The 18,276-nt window shown below is 55.8% G+C and overlaps 1 protein-coding gene across 1 annotated transcript; it reads right to left on the reverse strand.

The window, feature by feature from the left end:
* Positions 1 to 5,956: 5,956 nt before the first annotated feature.
* CDH24 (cadherin 24) lies at positions 5,957 to 17,474 on the reverse strand. The gene is given in 13 exon segments (XM_027770305.1): positions 5,957 to 6,485; positions 6,488 to 6,580; positions 7,079 to 7,327; positions 7,571 to 7,682; positions 9,194 to 9,315; positions 11,740 to 11,876; positions 13,121 to 13,374; positions 14,898 to 15,085; positions 15,268 to 15,435; positions 15,510 to 15,629; positions 15,820 to 16,114; positions 16,290 to 16,614; positions 16,792 to 17,474. Coding segments are annotated over 12 exon segments (2,277 nt in total). The 5' UTR covers positions 16,491 to 16,614; positions 16,792 to 17,474; the 3' UTR covers positions 5,957 to 6,147.
* Positions 17,475 to 18,276: the final 802 nt, after the last annotated feature.

The raw sequence follows: 18,276 nt of genomic DNA on the forward strand, positions 1-18,276 counted from the left end.
GTTTGGACGGCTCAGGGCCGCTGACAACACCCGCTGTACCACCACCAGTCTCTTCTGGCCCTGTCTGCGAGGGCCTGGAGCCATCCCCACAGCCCGCCCTTCCTCTCTAACCTACCGCTGCCAGACTTCTTTCCCTCCTCCCTTCTTCCCTTTGCCTTCTTTCCAGGTTCTCCTGCCTGATGCTCCCTCTGGAGAATGTGCCGGTGGGAGCTGTCTGGCTCGCCCGTCCTCTCCTGCCCGCCCCCACCACCTATAAGCCCGGACTAGGAGATCCAGGCTGACAGCTCCTAGGGCTGCCTCCCTCCCCAGGCCAAGTGGAAGAGAAAGCATGGTTGACCTAGGGGACGGGGCCAGAAGGGAGGTTACTTTTCTCTTATCCCACTCCTAAGGCTTCCAGTCCTAAGAAGAACAGCCATGTTTCCTCGACCCTGGACACCCTTCCCCACCCACCCCACCTCCAGCCCAGGCTCTGAGTCCTGTCTGCTCCTCCAGGCAGAAGACATCTAGACGCGTGCTCTAAAGGGATGACTGAGGGGGGAGGGGAGGCCAGGGAGCCCCAGGAAGGAAAGCAGTGGGGTCAGAGTGGGAGGAATTGCGATGGTGAAGGGGACCACAGAAAGTGCCCTGTATGGGACCAGCAGTTAGCGTAATGGCTATGTTGCTGGACTCCCATGTAGTCGTCTGCGGTTCGAGTCCTGGACTGGTGGCTTAAACTCATGCTGGGCGCGTGTGTGTGTGTGTGTGCCCAAGATCCCGAGAGGAGAATGGAGGAGAAGGGATTGCGGCGTGACCATCCCCCTAGGGGGTGATTTCTCACTTTCTGTCTCTCTGTCTCTCTCTGTCTTTCTGGTGAGTGCTCGTGCCCTATAGCATCTCCAAAAGAAACAAACGAAGAAGGTGCCCTGTACAGGACTAGTTTAGCCAGGGCCAGTCGCAGCAGCCCAGCCCCAGCCCCAGGGGAGGTGGTGTGGGACTCTGGGAAGCCAGAGACTGCTGGGACAGCCTCACCCTGGAGGAAGTGCTTGGCTCACTGGGCACAAGCAGGTGAATGCTTGTGGCCCAGCGGCAGTGGCTCAGGCAGGAGGGCACTGCTACGTCATCCTGGCCCTATAGGGGCATACACTGGGTGCACCTGCGATCCTGGCTGGCTGGAAGACTGGTGGTGGGTGTAGGGGCGGGCTGTTGTGGTGTGGTGAGACCCTGTCAGGGGTGCCTGTCTCTCTCTGTTTCTCTCATGAAAGAAAATAAACTTAGAAAAAAAGAGGGGGCAGATGATGGTGTCTCTGTGCTGACCCACATGGGAAGGCTCTCGGCTGGCATCTGGAGATGCCTCTATGAAGTTGAGCACGCACATGCCCATGATCCAGGGCTGCCCGAGACTGGGTAGGGTCCCCGTCGAGACCCTGTTGAGGGTGCCGTCTCTGTCTTTCTCTTTGTCTCTCGCCCATGGAAGAAATAAATAAATTTTAAAAACTTAAAAAAAAAAAAAAGAGGCTGCAGGTTGGTGTTCACAGCTGTGCGTGGGCCTCTGGGCGTAGGTGAACAACGCAGGGTGGATGTGTGCACATGGGTGTGGAGATGGTGCGTGTGCGCTTCCTGTGTGCAGAGCCAGGAGACAGAGCAACACTCAAATAGGGAGCCTGTCATCGGGAGGAATGCCAGGCCTTGCCACTTTGGGGGAAACGCTCCAGAGAAAAAAGACTCATCCCCCCGAGGTCACTGCTTCCTCTTCCTCCCAACCTATCCTGTGGCTCTGGCTCTCTCGGGAGGTGAAAGAAGGCAGGCGGGAGGGGTGGCCTGGGCCTAGGGATGCCACCTGAGCCCAGCCAAAGGCACAGCTGTGAGCTACATGCAGCTTGCTCCCCCAGAGGCTCCGAGCCCCTCCCCTTCCTGAACTGGAGACTGGGAGGGCAGAACCAGAGGGGGGACAACCTCCTCTTGCTTCTCCTCCTTCATCTCATCTCCCCTCCCTGCCTCTTTCCTTCCACAGTCCTGCCCATCTCACTCTCTCTGACAGGCTCTGTCCTTCCAGATGATGTGGTATTTGAGGCCAGAGATAAGCCCACGGGTCTTGCTGACAAGCTTGTTTTCCTATGCCCTGTTTTTTCCTCCAAGTGTTTACTGAGTTGGGGAAGGACCTCAGAAGGGTGTCAGGGAGGGCTGGGCAGGCAAAGGCAATATCCAAGGCACCCCTCACTGCCGAAGTGGCCCCATGCCATTTCCCTTCATTTCTCTACTAATTCCTGAAGGCTTGATGTAGGTGTCAGGGTGAGACCAAAGGGGCAGGGATCTCTCCCTTCCTGCTCTGAACTGTAAGGCCTGTTCCCTCTGATGTCCTGCTTGGGGTGCTGCCTCCTCACAGTCTCTCAAGGCCTTGGGGCAGGGGGCAGACAGCCTGCTCTTACATAGGCCCTCGGGCTGTCAGGGGCCCAGAGTCCCAGCTTCCAGCAGAGTAAATGACAACTGCAGAATGGAGTGAGGGTCCTTCTTCCCCCACCACCTGGCTGCCCTAACCAAGCAGACACAGCTGTGAGAAAGAAGGCACATTATGAAACTGCCCTGATCACAGGGGTTTTTGTTTTTAAGAGATTTGTGCTCTAAGATATGAGCTCACTGAAGCGAGAGAGAGAGAAATCACGCCCAGGGGGATGCACAATCCCTTCTCCTCCATTCTTCTCTCGGAATTTTGGGCATGCACGCACATGCGCCTGGTGTGATTTTCAAGCCATCAGGTCCAAATCTCGAACCATAGTCAACCATGTGGGAGTTCAGTGCCTTAACCACTAGAGCATCTGCTGGGCCCTGTGATTACGGGTTTAAAGGGAGGGTTACAAGGACCTGTTTTGACCCACCTCGTCATGTGTGTCCCTAGGAGCCCTCCTGGGGTTAGGAGGCCTAGATTCCTCTGCTGGCTCCTGGGTGGGTACCTTTTCTGCTGCTTGGAGTAGACACTGGGAGATGCCTGGCATTTCTCTTTCAGCTCTCAGCTCAGCAGACTTCTTTCTAAACTTTTTTTTTGCTAGCGGGTGTGCATGTTCACCAGAAAGAGAGAAAGTGATAAAGCAATAAAGCACCTCCTGTGGGGGATGGTGACAACACAATCCCTTCTCTTCCATCTCTCTGTCTTTTTGGGATTTGGGGTACATGGAGAGGTTTTTTTTTTTTTTTTTTGAGAGGTTTTCGCTCTAGGGCGCGTGCACTCGTCAGACAGAGAGAGATATAGAGACAGAAAGCGAGAAATCACCCCCCGGGGGGGATGGTCACGCCGCAATCCCTTCTCCTCCATTCTCCTCTTGGGATCTTGGGCACGCACGCACATACACCCGGCGGGAGTTTTAAGCCACCGGGTCTGGGACGCAAACCGTGGTCGACTACGTGGGAGTCCAGCGACATAGCCATTACGCTAACTGCTGGTTCCCCATGGAGAGTTTTTAAAGCCACCTTGTCTGGGACTCAAACCATGCAGTCAGGCATGTGGGATCCAGCTGCCTTAATCTCAATGCCACCAGCTGGCCCTAAATCTTTTACTTATTTATTTTTTAGGTTTTTGCCATAGGGAGTGTGCACTCACCAGAGACAGAGAGAGAGAGGGAAAATGAGAAATTACTCCTTAGGAGGAATGGTCATGCCACAATCCCTTCTCTTCCAGTCTCTTTTTCGGATTTTGGGGATGCATACATATGTACCCAGTGTGATTTTCAGGCTACTGGGTCTGGGACTCAAACTGTGGTTGGCCATATGAGAATCCAGTGCCTTAACCACTACACCACCTGACAGCCCCCTAAACTTTTCTCAAAAAATAATTTAGAAAACCCTTGGGACCAGCAGATGGTATAATGGCTATGTCGCTGGACTTCCATGTAGTTGAACATGGTTCGAGTCCCAGACCTGGTGGCTTAAACTCACACCAGACACATGTGCGTGCGTGTCCAAGATCCAGAGAGGAGAACGGAGGACAGGGGATTGTGGCGTGGCCATGCCCCTGGTGGGTGATTTCTTGTTTTCTGTCTCTCTGTCTCTCTCTGTGTTTCCGGCAAATACACACACCCTATAGCAAAAACCTCTCCAATAAATAAATTAATTAATAGCCCCCACATTTATTTATTTGTTTGTTGAGATTTTCGGCTGCCAGGTCTGAGACTTGAGCTGCGGTCAATCATGTAGGAGTCCAGCTCTTCAACCACCACGCCACCTGCTGCTCCCTCTCAAGACCTTCTTTTAAAAGTTATTTAGGAGAAGCCCTGGTTGCCTAATGGATAAGGCATTGGCCCCCTAAAAGTTATTTAGGGCCAACAGGTGGTGCGGTGGTTAAAGGTGCTGGATTCCCACATGGCCAACCGTGGTTTGAGTCCTGGACCTGGCAGCTTGTTTTCTCACTTTTCCCTTCTCTCTCTCTGTCTCTGATCAAATTAAAATAAATAATAATAACAACAAGTGGAATAAAGTAAATAAATAGTCCTTTTTAAAAAGTTATTCGTTTTATTCATGAGATGTGCATACGAGAGAGGGGGAAAGAGAGAAGGAAGGAGAAAGACGCACCCTCAGGGAGGTCTGGTCCCACTGAAATCCTCTCTCCCCAGCCTTTCAGCTCCTCAGGATCTTGGGAGTGCCTGCTCACACCTGGCATGTTCCAGGCTGACCGGGCTGCACAGCCAAACCCAGAACCCACGGTGGCCACGGGGCTCCCAGTGCTGAAGTCCAGCCGAGCCGCCGCTCGCTGACTCAGATTCCTCCCTCAACAGCCCACTCGCTGGTCCTTCTCCCTGTGTGTCACCACGACCAAGACAGCCGGCTGGGGAGAATGACTGCCGAGCACCCAGGGTCACTGGGAACGTGCCATCTCACTTGGGGCCTACCTGCCCCCAGCTGGCAAGCAAAGCCCTGAGAAAGCTGACACGCCCCGTCGGCTGCCCCGTCGGCGCCCACCAACCATTCCTCTCCCCTAGTCTGGAACCCTAGCTGGCAGCTCTCCTCTCTCTTTCTCCTGCCCACCTTCCCCTCTTGCAGATCCCCATATCTGAATTTCCTTGGACAGTGTGAGACAACAAAGAACCCAGAGAGCGTAGGAGTGAGGGCACAGCGTTATTATCTCCTTATTTCCCCAAAGGAACAAACCCAAGCCCTCCTCTACCTAGAGGGACTTGAAGTGGATTTCCCCCAAGGAGGGAGGATGAGCTGGGAGGGGACAGGCTCAGGCCGCTCCACCCACTCTCAGAAAAGGACAAGGAAGCTCTGCACAGAAACCTGGGTGCAGAAAAGAAAGCAGGCCTCCAGCTTTACAAAATAAAGTGTTTGTTTATTATGAAATTAGAGATGGAGGCCCCTCCCCTTCCTCCCTCTTTCCCCTCCCCCAGCTGCCTCCGCCTTTTCTTCCCCCTCTCCCCCTGGGGCCTGGGAAGCACACAAGACAATGCCCCAGAGCTGGGATGCCCAGGGCAGGCTGACAGCTGGGCAGAGCTCCAGGGAGGCGGCCACAGGGGGGGCCTGGAGTTCTCGCCCTGGGAGGTGGGCTGGCTCCCTCTCTGCTGGAGGCCAGTGGAGCCAGGACGAGGCCATGAGTGATGGATGGAACCATGCGGGCAGGTCTGTAAGGACACGGGAGCTGTGAGTGGGGGAGGGGCTCCGGCCCCTTCTCCCCCTTCCCCGCGGCCCCACCCAGTCTAGGGGCACTGACCTGGGGCAGAGCGTCCCCTGCAGGAGGGTGGGCAGCAGTGGCTGGAAGTTTCTTTTGCTTTTGGGATGGACAACAGAAAAAAAAAAAGCGTCACAGGGACCCAGACAGGAGGGGAGATGTGGGCAGGAAACAGACACTGAACATGTGTGTGGGCAACAGAGACTGAGAGACTCAGGATCGTAGAGACAAGACAGCCAGGGAGAAAGAGTCACAGTGAGAGAACAGAGGTTCAGGGTCAGAGCTACAAACCCAGACTCGGACTGGGGGAGTGTCACAGACAGATCCCTGGAGAGACATACAGAGCGACTCCGGAGGAGGGAGGGAAGAGCACGGGTGCCCTGGGAAGGGAGGAGGGGGAGGGACACAGGGACAGGAGACCTGAGGCCCCTGGGCTGCTGCCGCCTGCCTGGACCCCGTGGGGTCACTCAGAGGGCCTGTGTAGGCTGTCCCACTGCGAGGGGCAGGGCCGCTGCTCACGGGGCCGGGGGCTCCTTGGCCCCATACAGCTCGGCCAGGGTGCGGAAGAGAGTTCCCCAGTCGTCCAGCGGCTCCGCGGGGCCAGGAGTGCCGCCAGCCTCGCTGCCAGATCCCAGGGAGCTGAGGGAGCCGCAGGAGGAGCCCCGGCCCTCGTAGCCGTACACCTGCACCGAGTCGTACGGGGGCACGCTGGGGTCCTCGTCTGCCTCGCGGAGCCGCAGCGCCAGGAGCTGGGCCACGTCGGCTGGCCCCGGGGGCCTGGGCTGGCGCGGAGCCCGAGCCCGGGGCAGCACATCGCGGCGCGCGGGCGGGCCGGGGGCTGGCGGGGCTGCTCGTAGGTGATGATGTTCTCGCGGACGTCCTCCTCCTCTAGTACCATCAGGGCTTCCTGCTTCTGCCGCCGCAGGGCCACGAAGAGCACCACCAGGGCTGCGCGAGAGACCACGCGGGGCGGCTGAGCAGCCGGTTCCGTGCTGAAGGGAAGGCGGGTCAGGTGACAGAGGGGGCAGTGGAACCTCGTGGTTGCCAGCCCTAGGTTTGGCATCTGAAAACCTCGCTTCACCCCTTTCTGGCTGTGTGACCACGGGCAGTTGCTTAACGTCTCTGAAGCTCGTTGACCCTTAGTATACATGTAGGGAAGACGTGTTTACTTCTTCCGGGTGTTGAGATACCGTAAACGATGTGCTCACCTATACTTGGCACAGAGTAGGGGGCTCAATACATAATTTTTATGGCTTCTTGCTGTCATTATGGATTGGCGGGTCAAGAATATGAGGCTAGAGCTTTTCATTTGGGCACGCTGGGTGGTGGGAGAATCCCGGCATGAAGGGTCCTTTAAGCCTCCCCGGTTCCCTCTGTCCAAAGACCTGGTTCCTCTCCACACCCCCAGGCTGAGACCCCACACTGTCTCACTGTGGCCTGACTCACCAAGCAAGGTACCCACACAGGTGACGATGGCAAGCAGGGCGCCAGTGCTGAGCCCGGCAGGGGAGAGCTGAGCCTCTGGCCGGCAGGAGGCCACGGAGCCGTCAGGCCGGCAGCGGCACACGCTGACAGTCACCGTGGCAGTGCTGCTCAGTGCTGGCTGCCCCCAATCCCACAGCTCTATGGGGACCAGGTAGGGGGCCTGGCGGGGCGGAGCAGGGCGAGAGGGCAGCAGTAGGCTGGCGGAGCCATCTGTGGAAAAGGGAAGGTGTGGGCATCTCTGGGGACACTTGCCCATGAGGGTCAGTCCAGCCGACAGATCAGATCCAGCTTCCAATGGGGAAGGTGTGTAAAAGCACAAACGAGTGTAAATTCACACCTACCTTCTGTCAGGTGGAAGGTCCAGACAGGTGGGGCAGGGGTCAGGCAGGCTGGGCGGGGGCGGTGGAGAAGGGAAGGAGGCAGGCAGGGGCATGGAGGTAGAAGCCCACCCACCTCGATTGTCCCGGACAGTGAAGTTGGCATCCGGGCCCAGAGGACCTTGAATGGACACCCGGCTACTGTTGCCCACTTCGTCTCTGTCCAGGGCATGGATGACCTGAATGAGCTGGAAGGAGAGAGGCCTCGTTAGGGGTGGATGGCTGGAGGCGTTGAGATCCCCACCCCTTCACCTGAGCTGCTCACCTGGCCGGGCGCTGCGGAATCACACACAAAGGTGTCATAGGGCTCAGCCAGCTGCGGAGCATTGTCGTTCTCATCCAGGGTCTGGATGGCCACCTGCACGCGGGAGGCCTGTGCGGAGCTGTCTGAAGCCAGAACACCAGCACACACACACACACCAGACAACAGAGACAGTGCGTGGGCGTGGACACCACTGGCAGCACGAGTGACGCACAGCCACACGTGAAATGCGTGCCAAATACAAGTAGCAAATAATGTCGCGAAACACATGAAACACTGAGGACGTGCAATATTCCTGCAATTCCCAAGACATGTGTAATAGATGAGGTATTCAACAGGGATGCAGCACCCGTGATATACAGATAGGATGACCTGTGTGCAGGGCACGTGCACATAAATGGAGAGGTAGAAGGTGCGTACAGATTGTGCGCGGGTAATAACCATGAAATATGCAAACACGGTCATATCACATATCTATGCATATTTAAATACCTTCAGCATTTAAAACGAATGCAACATACATGAAGTGCGTGTTTGATACACACAGTGAGTGCAGTGTCTCCTTCACCCCTAGGCCTAGAGGATGCATTTTCACGCAGATGCCATACATGGCACCACTGGCATGGACAGTCACACACACCCCCTTGCACATGCACGCGCGCACTTCCCATCAGAGGTCTGAGAGGCTGTAGTGCAGCAATAAATATCACTTAGAGTTGACCTTGGGGAGGGAGGAGTTGCCTGATCTACAGGGTGCAGGCCAGTCTGGGCACCGCAGCCAGACACGAGGCCCCTCTTCACCCATCCCTTCATCACATGGCTCCTCACCATTACCCTGCCTACTGTCAATGTCATCCGAGAGAGAATGCAAGATGTGTTTCTCTGTCACCTCTCCTAGGCGGAGTCTCCCAGTTCCTTTCATCTTTCCTCCAGGCAGGGGAGAGCTGGCTAGCCTGGGTGAAGGGCTCTGAGGTTACAGAGTGGGCAGGGGAGACTGAGGACTGCCTGGCTACAGGGTCTGGGAGACTCTGCAGACAAGATGGGGATGGAGTCCTCTCCTTCACTGTAGTCAGCGCCCAGGGCTGCTAGTTCCTATCAGGGTGAGGGTAGGTGCAGGATTTGCCATGAGGGTGAAGACAGTGAGGAGAAGCACATAGACACACACAGAGCTATGCATGCATAAGCAGCCACACACACACACACACACACACACACACACACGCGCAGACCACACATTCCCCGGGCGACCCACACCGCAAAAAAAAGTGAAGTTGGCATCCGGGCCCAGAGGACCTTGAATGGACACCCGGCTACTGTTGCCCACTTCGTCTCTGTCCAGGGCATGGATGACCTGAATGAGCTGGAAGGAGAGAGGCCTCGTTAGGGGTGGATGGCTGGAGGCGTTGAGATCCCCACCCCTTCACCTGAGCTGCTCACCTGGCCGGGCGCTGCGGAATCACACACAAAGGTGTCATAGGGCTCAGCCAGCTGCGGAGCATTGTCGTTCTCATCCAGGGTCTGGATGGCCACCTGCACGCGGGAGGCCTGTGCGGAGCTGTCTGAAGCCAGAACACCAGCACACACACACACACCAGACAACAGAGACAGTGCGTGGGCGTGGACACCACTGGCAGCACGAGTGACGCACAGCCACACGTGAAATGCGTGCCAAATACAAGTAGCAAATAATGTCGCGAAACACATGAAACACTGAGGACGTGCAATATTCCTGCAATTCCCAAGACATGTGTAATAGATGAGGTATTCAACAGGGATGCAGCACCCGTGATATACAGATAGGATGACCTGTGTGCAGGGCACGTGCACATAAATGGAGAGGTAGAAGGTGCGTACAGATTGTGCGCGGGTAATAACCATGAAATATGCAAACACGGTCATATCACATATCTATGCATATTTAAATACCTTCAGCATTTAAAACGAATGCAACATACATGAAGTGCGTGTTTGATACACACAGTGAGTGCAGTGTCTCCTTCACCCCTAGGCCTAGAGGATGCATTTTCACGCAGATGCCATACATGGCACCACTGGCATGGACAGTCACACACACCCCCTTGCACATGCACGCGCGCACTTCCCATCAGAGGTCTGAGAGGCTGTAGTGCAGCAATAAATATCACTTAGAGTTGACCTTGGGGAGGGAGGAGTTGCCTGATCTACAGGGTGCAGGCCAGTCTGGGCACCGCAGCCAGACACGAGGCCCCTCTTCACCCCATCCCTTCATCACATGGCTCCTCACCATTACCCTGCCTACTGTCAATGTCATCCGAGAGAGAATGCAAGATGTGTTTCTCTGTCACCTCTCCTAGGCGGAGTCTCCCAGTTCCTTTCATCTTTCCTCCAGGCAGGGGAGAGCTGGCTAGCCTGGGTGAAGGGCTCTGAGGTTACAGAGTGGGCAGGGGAGACTGAGGACTGCCTGGCTACAGGGTCTGGGAGACTCTGCAGACAAGATGGGGATGGAGTCCTCTCCTTCACTGTAGTCAGCGCCCAGGGCTGCTAGTTCCTATCAGGGTGAGGGTAGGTGCAGGATTTGCCATGAGGGTGAAGACAGTGAGGAGAAGCACATAGACACACACAGAGCTATGCATGCATAAGCAGCCACACACACACACACACACACACACACACACACGCGCAGACTGTACATTCCCAGGGCGATCCACGCAGCTTCGGACATACACACAGCGTCAGGTAGCACACGGTTGCGTATACAGAAACATAGGCCTGGCCGTGTGCGATGAAACACGTAGGAGGCAGTATGGTGGAGGAGATAACAGCTCCGGCTGCAGACGGACTGGGCCAGACGCGCCACCACTTAATCTCTGTGTGACCTTGGGAAGTTACTTCTCTGCCACAGTCCCCTCATTTTAAAATGGGGAAATAATCATATGTCCCTTATAAAGTTGTGATGATTAAACGAATTAATTTTCGATACTTAAAAGAGTGCCTGATACACAATAAATAATTATTATCTGTCCATGAACATTCCCATACGAGGGGTCATCAAACAGTTCACGGAAAATAGGTATTATGAAAAACACTAGGTATGGATTTCACTTTTCCTTGCATCAAAGTAAATGTGGATTTTAATTCCACTTTCCATGAACTTTTTGAAGTTCCTTCATACACAGAATATATACAATAGCTACTTACACATACCGCTATACATACCTAATCCTATATACACATGAATAAACATTATTCTATACTCAATGGTAAACACACACATATGCAGTAGCAGACACACTCAGAAACATAGTGTGCCTCTACGTATTTTCACACGTACGAAATTGCACATACACATAGCTCTTTGCTGACACGCGCAAATGTCTACATATACACGATGACTTTTATATACAGAATGAAGACAGCAGGGCACAGAAGCCCCTGGGGACGTAAACAGGGGTGATGGGGGCTATTCACAGAAGGGAGGGAGCTTTCCCTGTCTCCAGGAGCCAGGGCTCCCAGAGTCGGTGGAACCATCTGAAGGGGGCCAGGCAGGAGAGGGGCCCACACATGGAGCTGGCACCCCTCCTCTCCCGTGGGGTCCCCACAGGGCTTCTGACAGGACTTCCCTGGGAGGGGTTGCTGGTGTGCTCCCACCGAGCTCGCTAAGGAGATGCCCAGCCCTTTTGTGGCCTCCCGTCCAGCCCAAAGCAGATCGGCAGGGCAGGGTCTGCCAGCCCCCAAGGTGGGTGCTTTTTGCTGTCTGGTTTATTTCTGGGTTGGGGCAAGTCAGGTCAGGGGAGAATTTAGGATCAGAGAATGCTCAGGCAACCTCCTGTGCCAGCCCAGCCCAGCTGGAGACCAGGAGGCCCACTGGTGGTCTGTTCCTAACCCCTGGGCTGTACTCTGGTGAAGGTGTGACAGCAGGAACTGCCCTTGCCCACCCATGCTCAGGGACAGCCCCTCTGCCAGGAAGCTTCTGCCTCCTTGTGGGGCCCGCCTGGACTCCTCACCGAGCTCCGTGGCCAGCACTGTGAGGTTGTGCCAGACACGAGCTTCGCGGTCCAGGGGCACTGCTGTGCGGATGGTGCCGTCTTCGGGCTCAATGGAGAAGCAACGCTCCGGGTCCGAGTGTGGGAGGATGGAATATCTGGGGAAAATGGATGCTCTGGGAGCTGGTGTGCAGACAGGGCTAGAGCTCGCCACCACTCCCCCCTTCTGCCCTTGTTTGCCTTGCCGGACCTCAGGGCCCATCTGGGCAGAGGGCACCAACTTTCTGGGCAGAGCCTGCCCTATGCGCCTAGGATCCTAATTCAGGCTAGAGTCGCCTAAAAAGGCGAATTCACCACCATTAAACACCTGACCTGAGACTCAGGGGCACTAGGTTTCATGTGGGTTGTGGGAAGACTTACAGAAGAGAAGTGGAAAGGGGATAAACACTACCTTTCTTTCAGACTTCCTGGCTCGGCCCTGGAGGCCCAGAGATCTGTGTGTCAGGCCAGATCTCTGACTGGCCTGGACTTTGAGCAAATCACTTAACCTCTGTTCACTCAGCTGCAAATGGGAATGACACCAGCTGACAGGGCTGTGGGAAGTTGGGAAGAGTGGCCCTACTGGAGGCAGAAAAGTCCAGCTTGAATCCCAGCTCTGCCACTTACTGTGTGACCTTGGGCAAATTGCTTAACCACTCTTGACTGGCCATCACTAGGTGTTAACAACTAGTGATGATAACACCTACTTCACAGAGCTGCTGTGAGAATTCAATGTTTTTTCTTTTCTTTCTTTCTTTTTTTTTTTTGAGATTTTTTTGCTACAGGGCACGTGCACTTGCCAGAAAGACAGAGAGACAGAAAGCGAGAAACCTCCCCCTCCAGGGCGGATGGCCACGCCACAATCCCTTCTCCTCCATTCTCCTCTTGGGATCTTGGGTATGCACGCACACGTGCCAGGCGTGAGTCTAAGCTGCCGGGTCCGGGACTCGAACCACGGTCGACTACATAGGAATCCAGCGACATAGCCATTATTCCAACTGCTGGTCCCGAGAATTAAATGTTACCAAGTCAGTAAAATGTGAAGTTCTTAAAGAATGATCGGTAGAGACCCATGTACCAACGAAATTACATTTTCTGTACTGCCACTGGAAGGGCCTCTCTTACCTACCCAGAGGGATACCCAGAGGGATGAGTGGTAAGTTGGGGAGCAGATAGTCAGGTCCTCTAGCTCTCCCTTGACACCCAGGCCTGCAGGCTGGCAAGCCCGTCCATAGGGAGAGAGACTTGCAGAGGGGCAGTGTGCTATGTGTAAGGTAAAGGAAGCCTATCCTTGGGTGGGGTAGCCTACAGCCTAACGCCTTCCTAGAGGCCCTGTCCTTCCCCAACCCAAGCAGCCGCTCACCTGATTGGGCTGGCTGGCGAGTCCAGGTCAGCAGCTGAGATCTGGCCCACCAGGGCTCCAGGCGCCTTGTTCTCAGGCACTGCCAGGTGGTAGGCAGACTGGGTGAAGGCAGGTGGCTCTGGAGCATCCTGCACAGTCACACGCACTGAAGCCACATCCTTGAAGGGCCCTCGCCGCAGGTATGCTGGGTCGATGAGCGTGTTGGTGGCCTCCACACGGAAGGAGTAGGAGCGACGGGTCTCAAAATCGAGGGGCTATAGTGATGGGAGACCAAAAGGGAGTAGGCATGTGGAAACCAGGGCAGGCTTCGGGGTCACAGGAAGTGAAGAGTCTTCCTCACGTGTACCCAGTGTTCAGTCCTCATGCAAGAAGTGGGACTGGAGGGGCAGTGGCCGTGATGATCGGGGTGGGCAGCAGGTTACTTATTTGGTAACTCTAAGTCCATTATTGGGTACCACTCCATCATAGACTTGGATGACCTCGAGCCAGGTATCTGCATGATGAGATGACTACGATCACTAAGCTCCAGAACAGGCGTCCTGAGTCTAGAAATGTGCCCAGTAGGCCAGCCAGTAGCATGGTGAAGGTGTCTGGATCCCACATGGCTGATCTAGTGGTTTGATTCCCAGATCCAGTGGCTTGAAAAGCATGCTGGGTGGAGCCAGCAGGTGGCATGGTGGTTAAGGGTGCTGGACTCCCACATGGCCAATTTCAGTTTGAGTCCCAGACCTGGCAGCTTGCTTTCTTACTTTCTCCTCTCTCTCTTGCTCTCTGGTCAAATTAAAATACATCAAGTTAAATAAAATAATTCTTTGAAAAAGAAAAAGAAAAACATGCTGGGTGCCCATGTGTGTACCCCAAATCCCCAAAGGAAGGAGAAATAGAAAAGGGACTATGGCCTAAGCATTCCCCAGAAGGGGTGTTTTTCCTTTCCCTCTCTGTCTCTGGTGAGTGCATGTGCCTTCTGACAAATTAAAAACAAAACAAACTGTGCCTAGTGTGTGGGTGGGGGGCAGTACAGAAGGCAGGTACGGTAGTCCCTCCTTATCCGCAGGGCGTATGTTCCAAGACCCCCAATCCACCGGATGTCTGAAACTGCAGGTGGTACCGAACCCTACATATATAGCGTTTTCTCCTACGTATACATACCTAGGGAAGAGGTTAATCCATAAGTCAGGCATAGTGCAGGATAACACTAACAGTAAGTCAGAACAGTTACACAATATACTGTAACAGAAGTTGTACAAATGTGGTCTCTCTCTTTTTTTAAAAAAGTTATTTTATTTAACTTTATTTATTTATTTTAATTTGACCAGAGAGAGAGACAGACAGAAAGTGAGAAAGCAAGTCACCAGGTTCGGGACGCGAATCGCGGTCAGCTATGTGGGAGTCCAGAGCCCTTAACCACCACACCACCTGCCAGCTCCTGGTCTCTCTTTCTCACAATATGTTTCTTTTGTTTGCTTGTTTGTTTTTTAAAGAATTATTTAATTTAATTTAACTTATTCATTCATTTATTTTAATTTGATCAGAGACCGAGAGAGAGACAGTGAGAAAGCAAGCCACCAGATCTGGGACTGGAACTGTGGTCAGCCATGTGGGAATGTCCAGCACCTCAAACGCCATGCCACCTGCTGGTCCCCTTTTCTCACAATACATTAACATACCCCACTCACCTATTTTTGAACCTCGGCTGACGTGCGTGGGTAGCTGAAACTGTGGCTAAGGGGAGGGTACTGCGTACGTGAGTCTGAGGGTTCACAGGCAGGAGGCTAACCTTGCGGACAGTGAGGAGCCCATCTCGACCCTGGGAGTCCGTGCTGATGCTGAAGGCCTCAGACCCCTCCCCGTCCAGGATGCTGTATGCCATGAGAGCATTGTCCCCCACGTCTGGGTCCTGGGCACGGAGCCGGCCTACCAGGGTGCCAGGCCCAGCTGTCTCCACCACAGAGAACTGGTACAGGCCTGGGGGCGGGTAGAGGGGACACACATTCTTAGGGAGGCCCCAGCCCTCCTCCCTAACCCCACTAACCCCAGCACTTCCTTTTCCCGGGGTCTGGCTGGGGTAGGGGTGGGGAAGGAGGGCGTCTTCAGAGGCTGTATGGTGGGGTGGTCAAAGTGACTGTGCAGCAACACCCGCCTCTTACTCTGAGGGAACTTGGGGGGGTTGTCGTTGACATCGCTGAGGGTGACGGTTACTGTAGTGCTGCCCGACAGCCCCCCCATGTGGCCGCCCATGTCCTTGGCCTGGATCACTACCAAGAACTCCTCCTGTGTCTCCCGGTCCATATTGGGGATGGCTGTACGCACCACTCCTAGGAAGAGATGCAGGGTCAGGGGAGTGAATATTCCCACGCTGCCCCACCAGGCTCCCGAGCTCCGTCCTCACCAGTCTGGGGGTCCACAGAGAAGAAAGGCAGTCCGTCAAGCACGGTGTATACCAGCTTGGCGCTGTTCCCATAGCTGGGGTCGTCGGCGTCATGAGCCGTCACCTGGATCACTGACGTTCCTGTGAGGGATCCCGGCACCCTACTCAGCAGCAGCAGGGCCAGATGGGGAAGAACAGCAGATGAGGGGGACCCAGATACGAGGGAGGCTGATTGAAGGAGGCAGGTTCCAGGGCAGTCAGCAAGGAGGGGAGGAGAGGTAGGGGGGCTCCAGGAGACGGGAAGCGGGGTGCTCAGAGCCAGAGTGCTCACCCACGTTGGACATCTCGGGCACGGTGGCATGGTAGGGCCCGAGTGGAAAGATGGGAGGGTTGTCGTTGATGTCTTGCACCTTGATGATGAACTCTGATGGGGGCTCCAGGGGCCGGTTGGAGGCTCGGTCCACAGCTTGGGCCAGCAGTACATACTGTGCTTTCTCCTCCCGGTCCAGGCTCTTGGTGACATGGATATTGCCTGTGGCCTCATCAATCACAAAGACGGTGCCTGCCCCCTCACCAGTCAGCAGATACTTGGTACGACCCTCACCTCGGTCAACATCCGAATGCAGCTGTAGGGGTCAGGGAAAAATGGCAGAGGGCTCCAAGTGCAGGGGTAGGAGAAAGAGTCTGGTCTGGGTGGTGTTGGAAGTCCTGGGGGACCAAGGTCATTCCAGAAGTGATGAAGTTGCAGGGAGGGCCTAAGGGCCTCGAGTCAGAGAAGACGTGGGAGGGGTTGATCCTTACCTTGCCAATGAGGACAGGCTCTGGACCGGCATATTCCTCAATGACAAAGAACTGGTTCCAGACCCAGCTCCTTCGAGTCCGTAGCAGTGCAGGCCCGGGGCGCCCCCGGGACCCCGCCCAGGCCCGGGCTGGGGCTGCCAGACGCCCCATGCAGCCCCAGCCACCTAGCCAGGTCAGCAGGAGCCTCACTAGGCCCCACATGCTTGGACTCCAGCCAGGGCTCTGTTCACTGACCCCAGGTGCTGAGGCTGGGCTGGGCTAGGTGGCCCATGAGCTGGCTGGGGCAGAGGGGCAGATGCGTTGGGGCTACCCCATGGATCCACACCTGCAGGACAGGTAGCTGCTCAGGGTCAAGGAACCCTCTATTCCTCCTCCCCACCTTAAATTAGAGGCTGAAGTCCAGACCTCCAAGGAACCAGACACCCCGCTGCCCAGAATTCAGACTAAGACAGAGAATAGACAGTCCGATCCTTCCTCCCACCCAGGCTCTGCCTGTATTCACCTCCAGCCCTCCAAACTGATAAATCTCTGGTCAGTCAACTCTGAGCAGAGAAGCTGGGGAAGAAGCCAGGAGAGGGGATGCTGGGAGGGCTTAGAGTCCCACATCTGGTCCTAGGGCTTCCAGGTTAGGCGTGCAGTCTGGGGTCTGGGGGAGGGAGGGCTACCAGAGAAAGGACTTAAAATTAAGGGGTTGCAGTCTGTGGAGGTGTGGCCTTAAGGTGGCCAGGGTCAGGTGAGAGATGACAAGGCAAGCAGCCTAAGAGAGGGTTGAGAGCCTGGGAAAACCCCTCCCCCAGGGGGAACCCAGCTCTCCTGACCTGTTCCAAGCCCATACTGCCAGCTGCAGTCCTTGAAGGGGCACTGGGCTAGTGAGGCAGTTGCCGGAGCTGAGAGAAGAGGGGACAGGGCCGGGGAGAGGGCTAGGAGACCGCACTGGGGAAGCGGAGGCAGACCCAGAGGCCAGAGACAGCGAGATGGAGGGCTAGACCGACTCAGGGACAGTCCGGCAAAGACAGAGAAGACCAGCTGCAAGAGACAGGATGAAAGAGCAGGGAGGTAGCCCGGTTGTCTGAGAGGCAGAGAGGAGTCACAGGTACCAGCTTGGGAACTGGTCACAGGGGCAGAGGGGCTCTCCGCACCTGTAAGGGACATCCCTGGGCTGCAGGGGTGTTACACCAGGCTAGGGGAACTTCATTCTGGGAGAGGGAGCAGCCAGGAGGGGCAGGGGCAGGGAGGGGCTGCGGGCAGGGAGCTAAAGAGGGGACCATCTCCACTGCTCGCTTTCCTTCTTCCTGCGGGGACCCCTCAGGTTGCTGTGGCTTCTGCCTCTCCTCTCCCGGAGCAGACACACACCTGACAGTCCGTTTGCTCCCCAGGGAAGAGCTAAGCTGGGGCAAGCTGGGACCAGAGAGGAAGGCGGGATGAGGAGGAGACGGGGAAAGGGATAGAGGAGTGGGAAACAGGATAGCAGGAAGGGAAGAGGTGAGGAGAGGGAGGGAACAGAGAAGGAAAGGAGGCGGGAAAGGGAGAAGGAAAAGACAGGAAAGGAGACAGGCAGAGAAAGAAAAAAAGCAAAGAGGAAGAAGAGACGGAAAAAGACAGGACAAGAGGGAGAGAGAAGGGCTGGGGAGACTGGGAAGGGGCGAGAAGCAAACAGGCAAAGAGAAGGACGGGTGAAGAGAAACCCGGAGGCGAACGAGGGAGAGAGATGCGAGGGCAGAAGGGAAAGAAGCAGAGCGCGGGAGAAGGGTGCCGGCAGTGGGCTCCCAGCCGCGGAGCGCACCGCTGGGAAGACACCGCAGGCTGTGGGCCCCCTGCTGACCCCTCCGCGGATTCCCGACCCCGGCCCCGAGGCAGGCGCTCTTACCTGGCACTGCTGAGGGGCCCAGGCCGGCGGGGAGCGCCCCCGCCCGCCCCCGTCGCCGGGTCCCGGGGGCGCAGCCCCGAGCCGATCGGAGCGGGCACCGCGGCTCCGCCGCAGGGCTGG

This window comes from Tupaia chinensis, unplaced genomic scaffold (assembly GCF_000334495.1).
Source record: "Tupaia chinensis unplaced genomic scaffold, TupChi_1.0 Scaffold000126_2, whole genome shotgun sequence".
Lineage (NCBI taxonomy): Eukaryota > Metazoa > Chordata > Mammalia > Scandentia > Tupaiidae > Tupaia > Tupaia belangeri.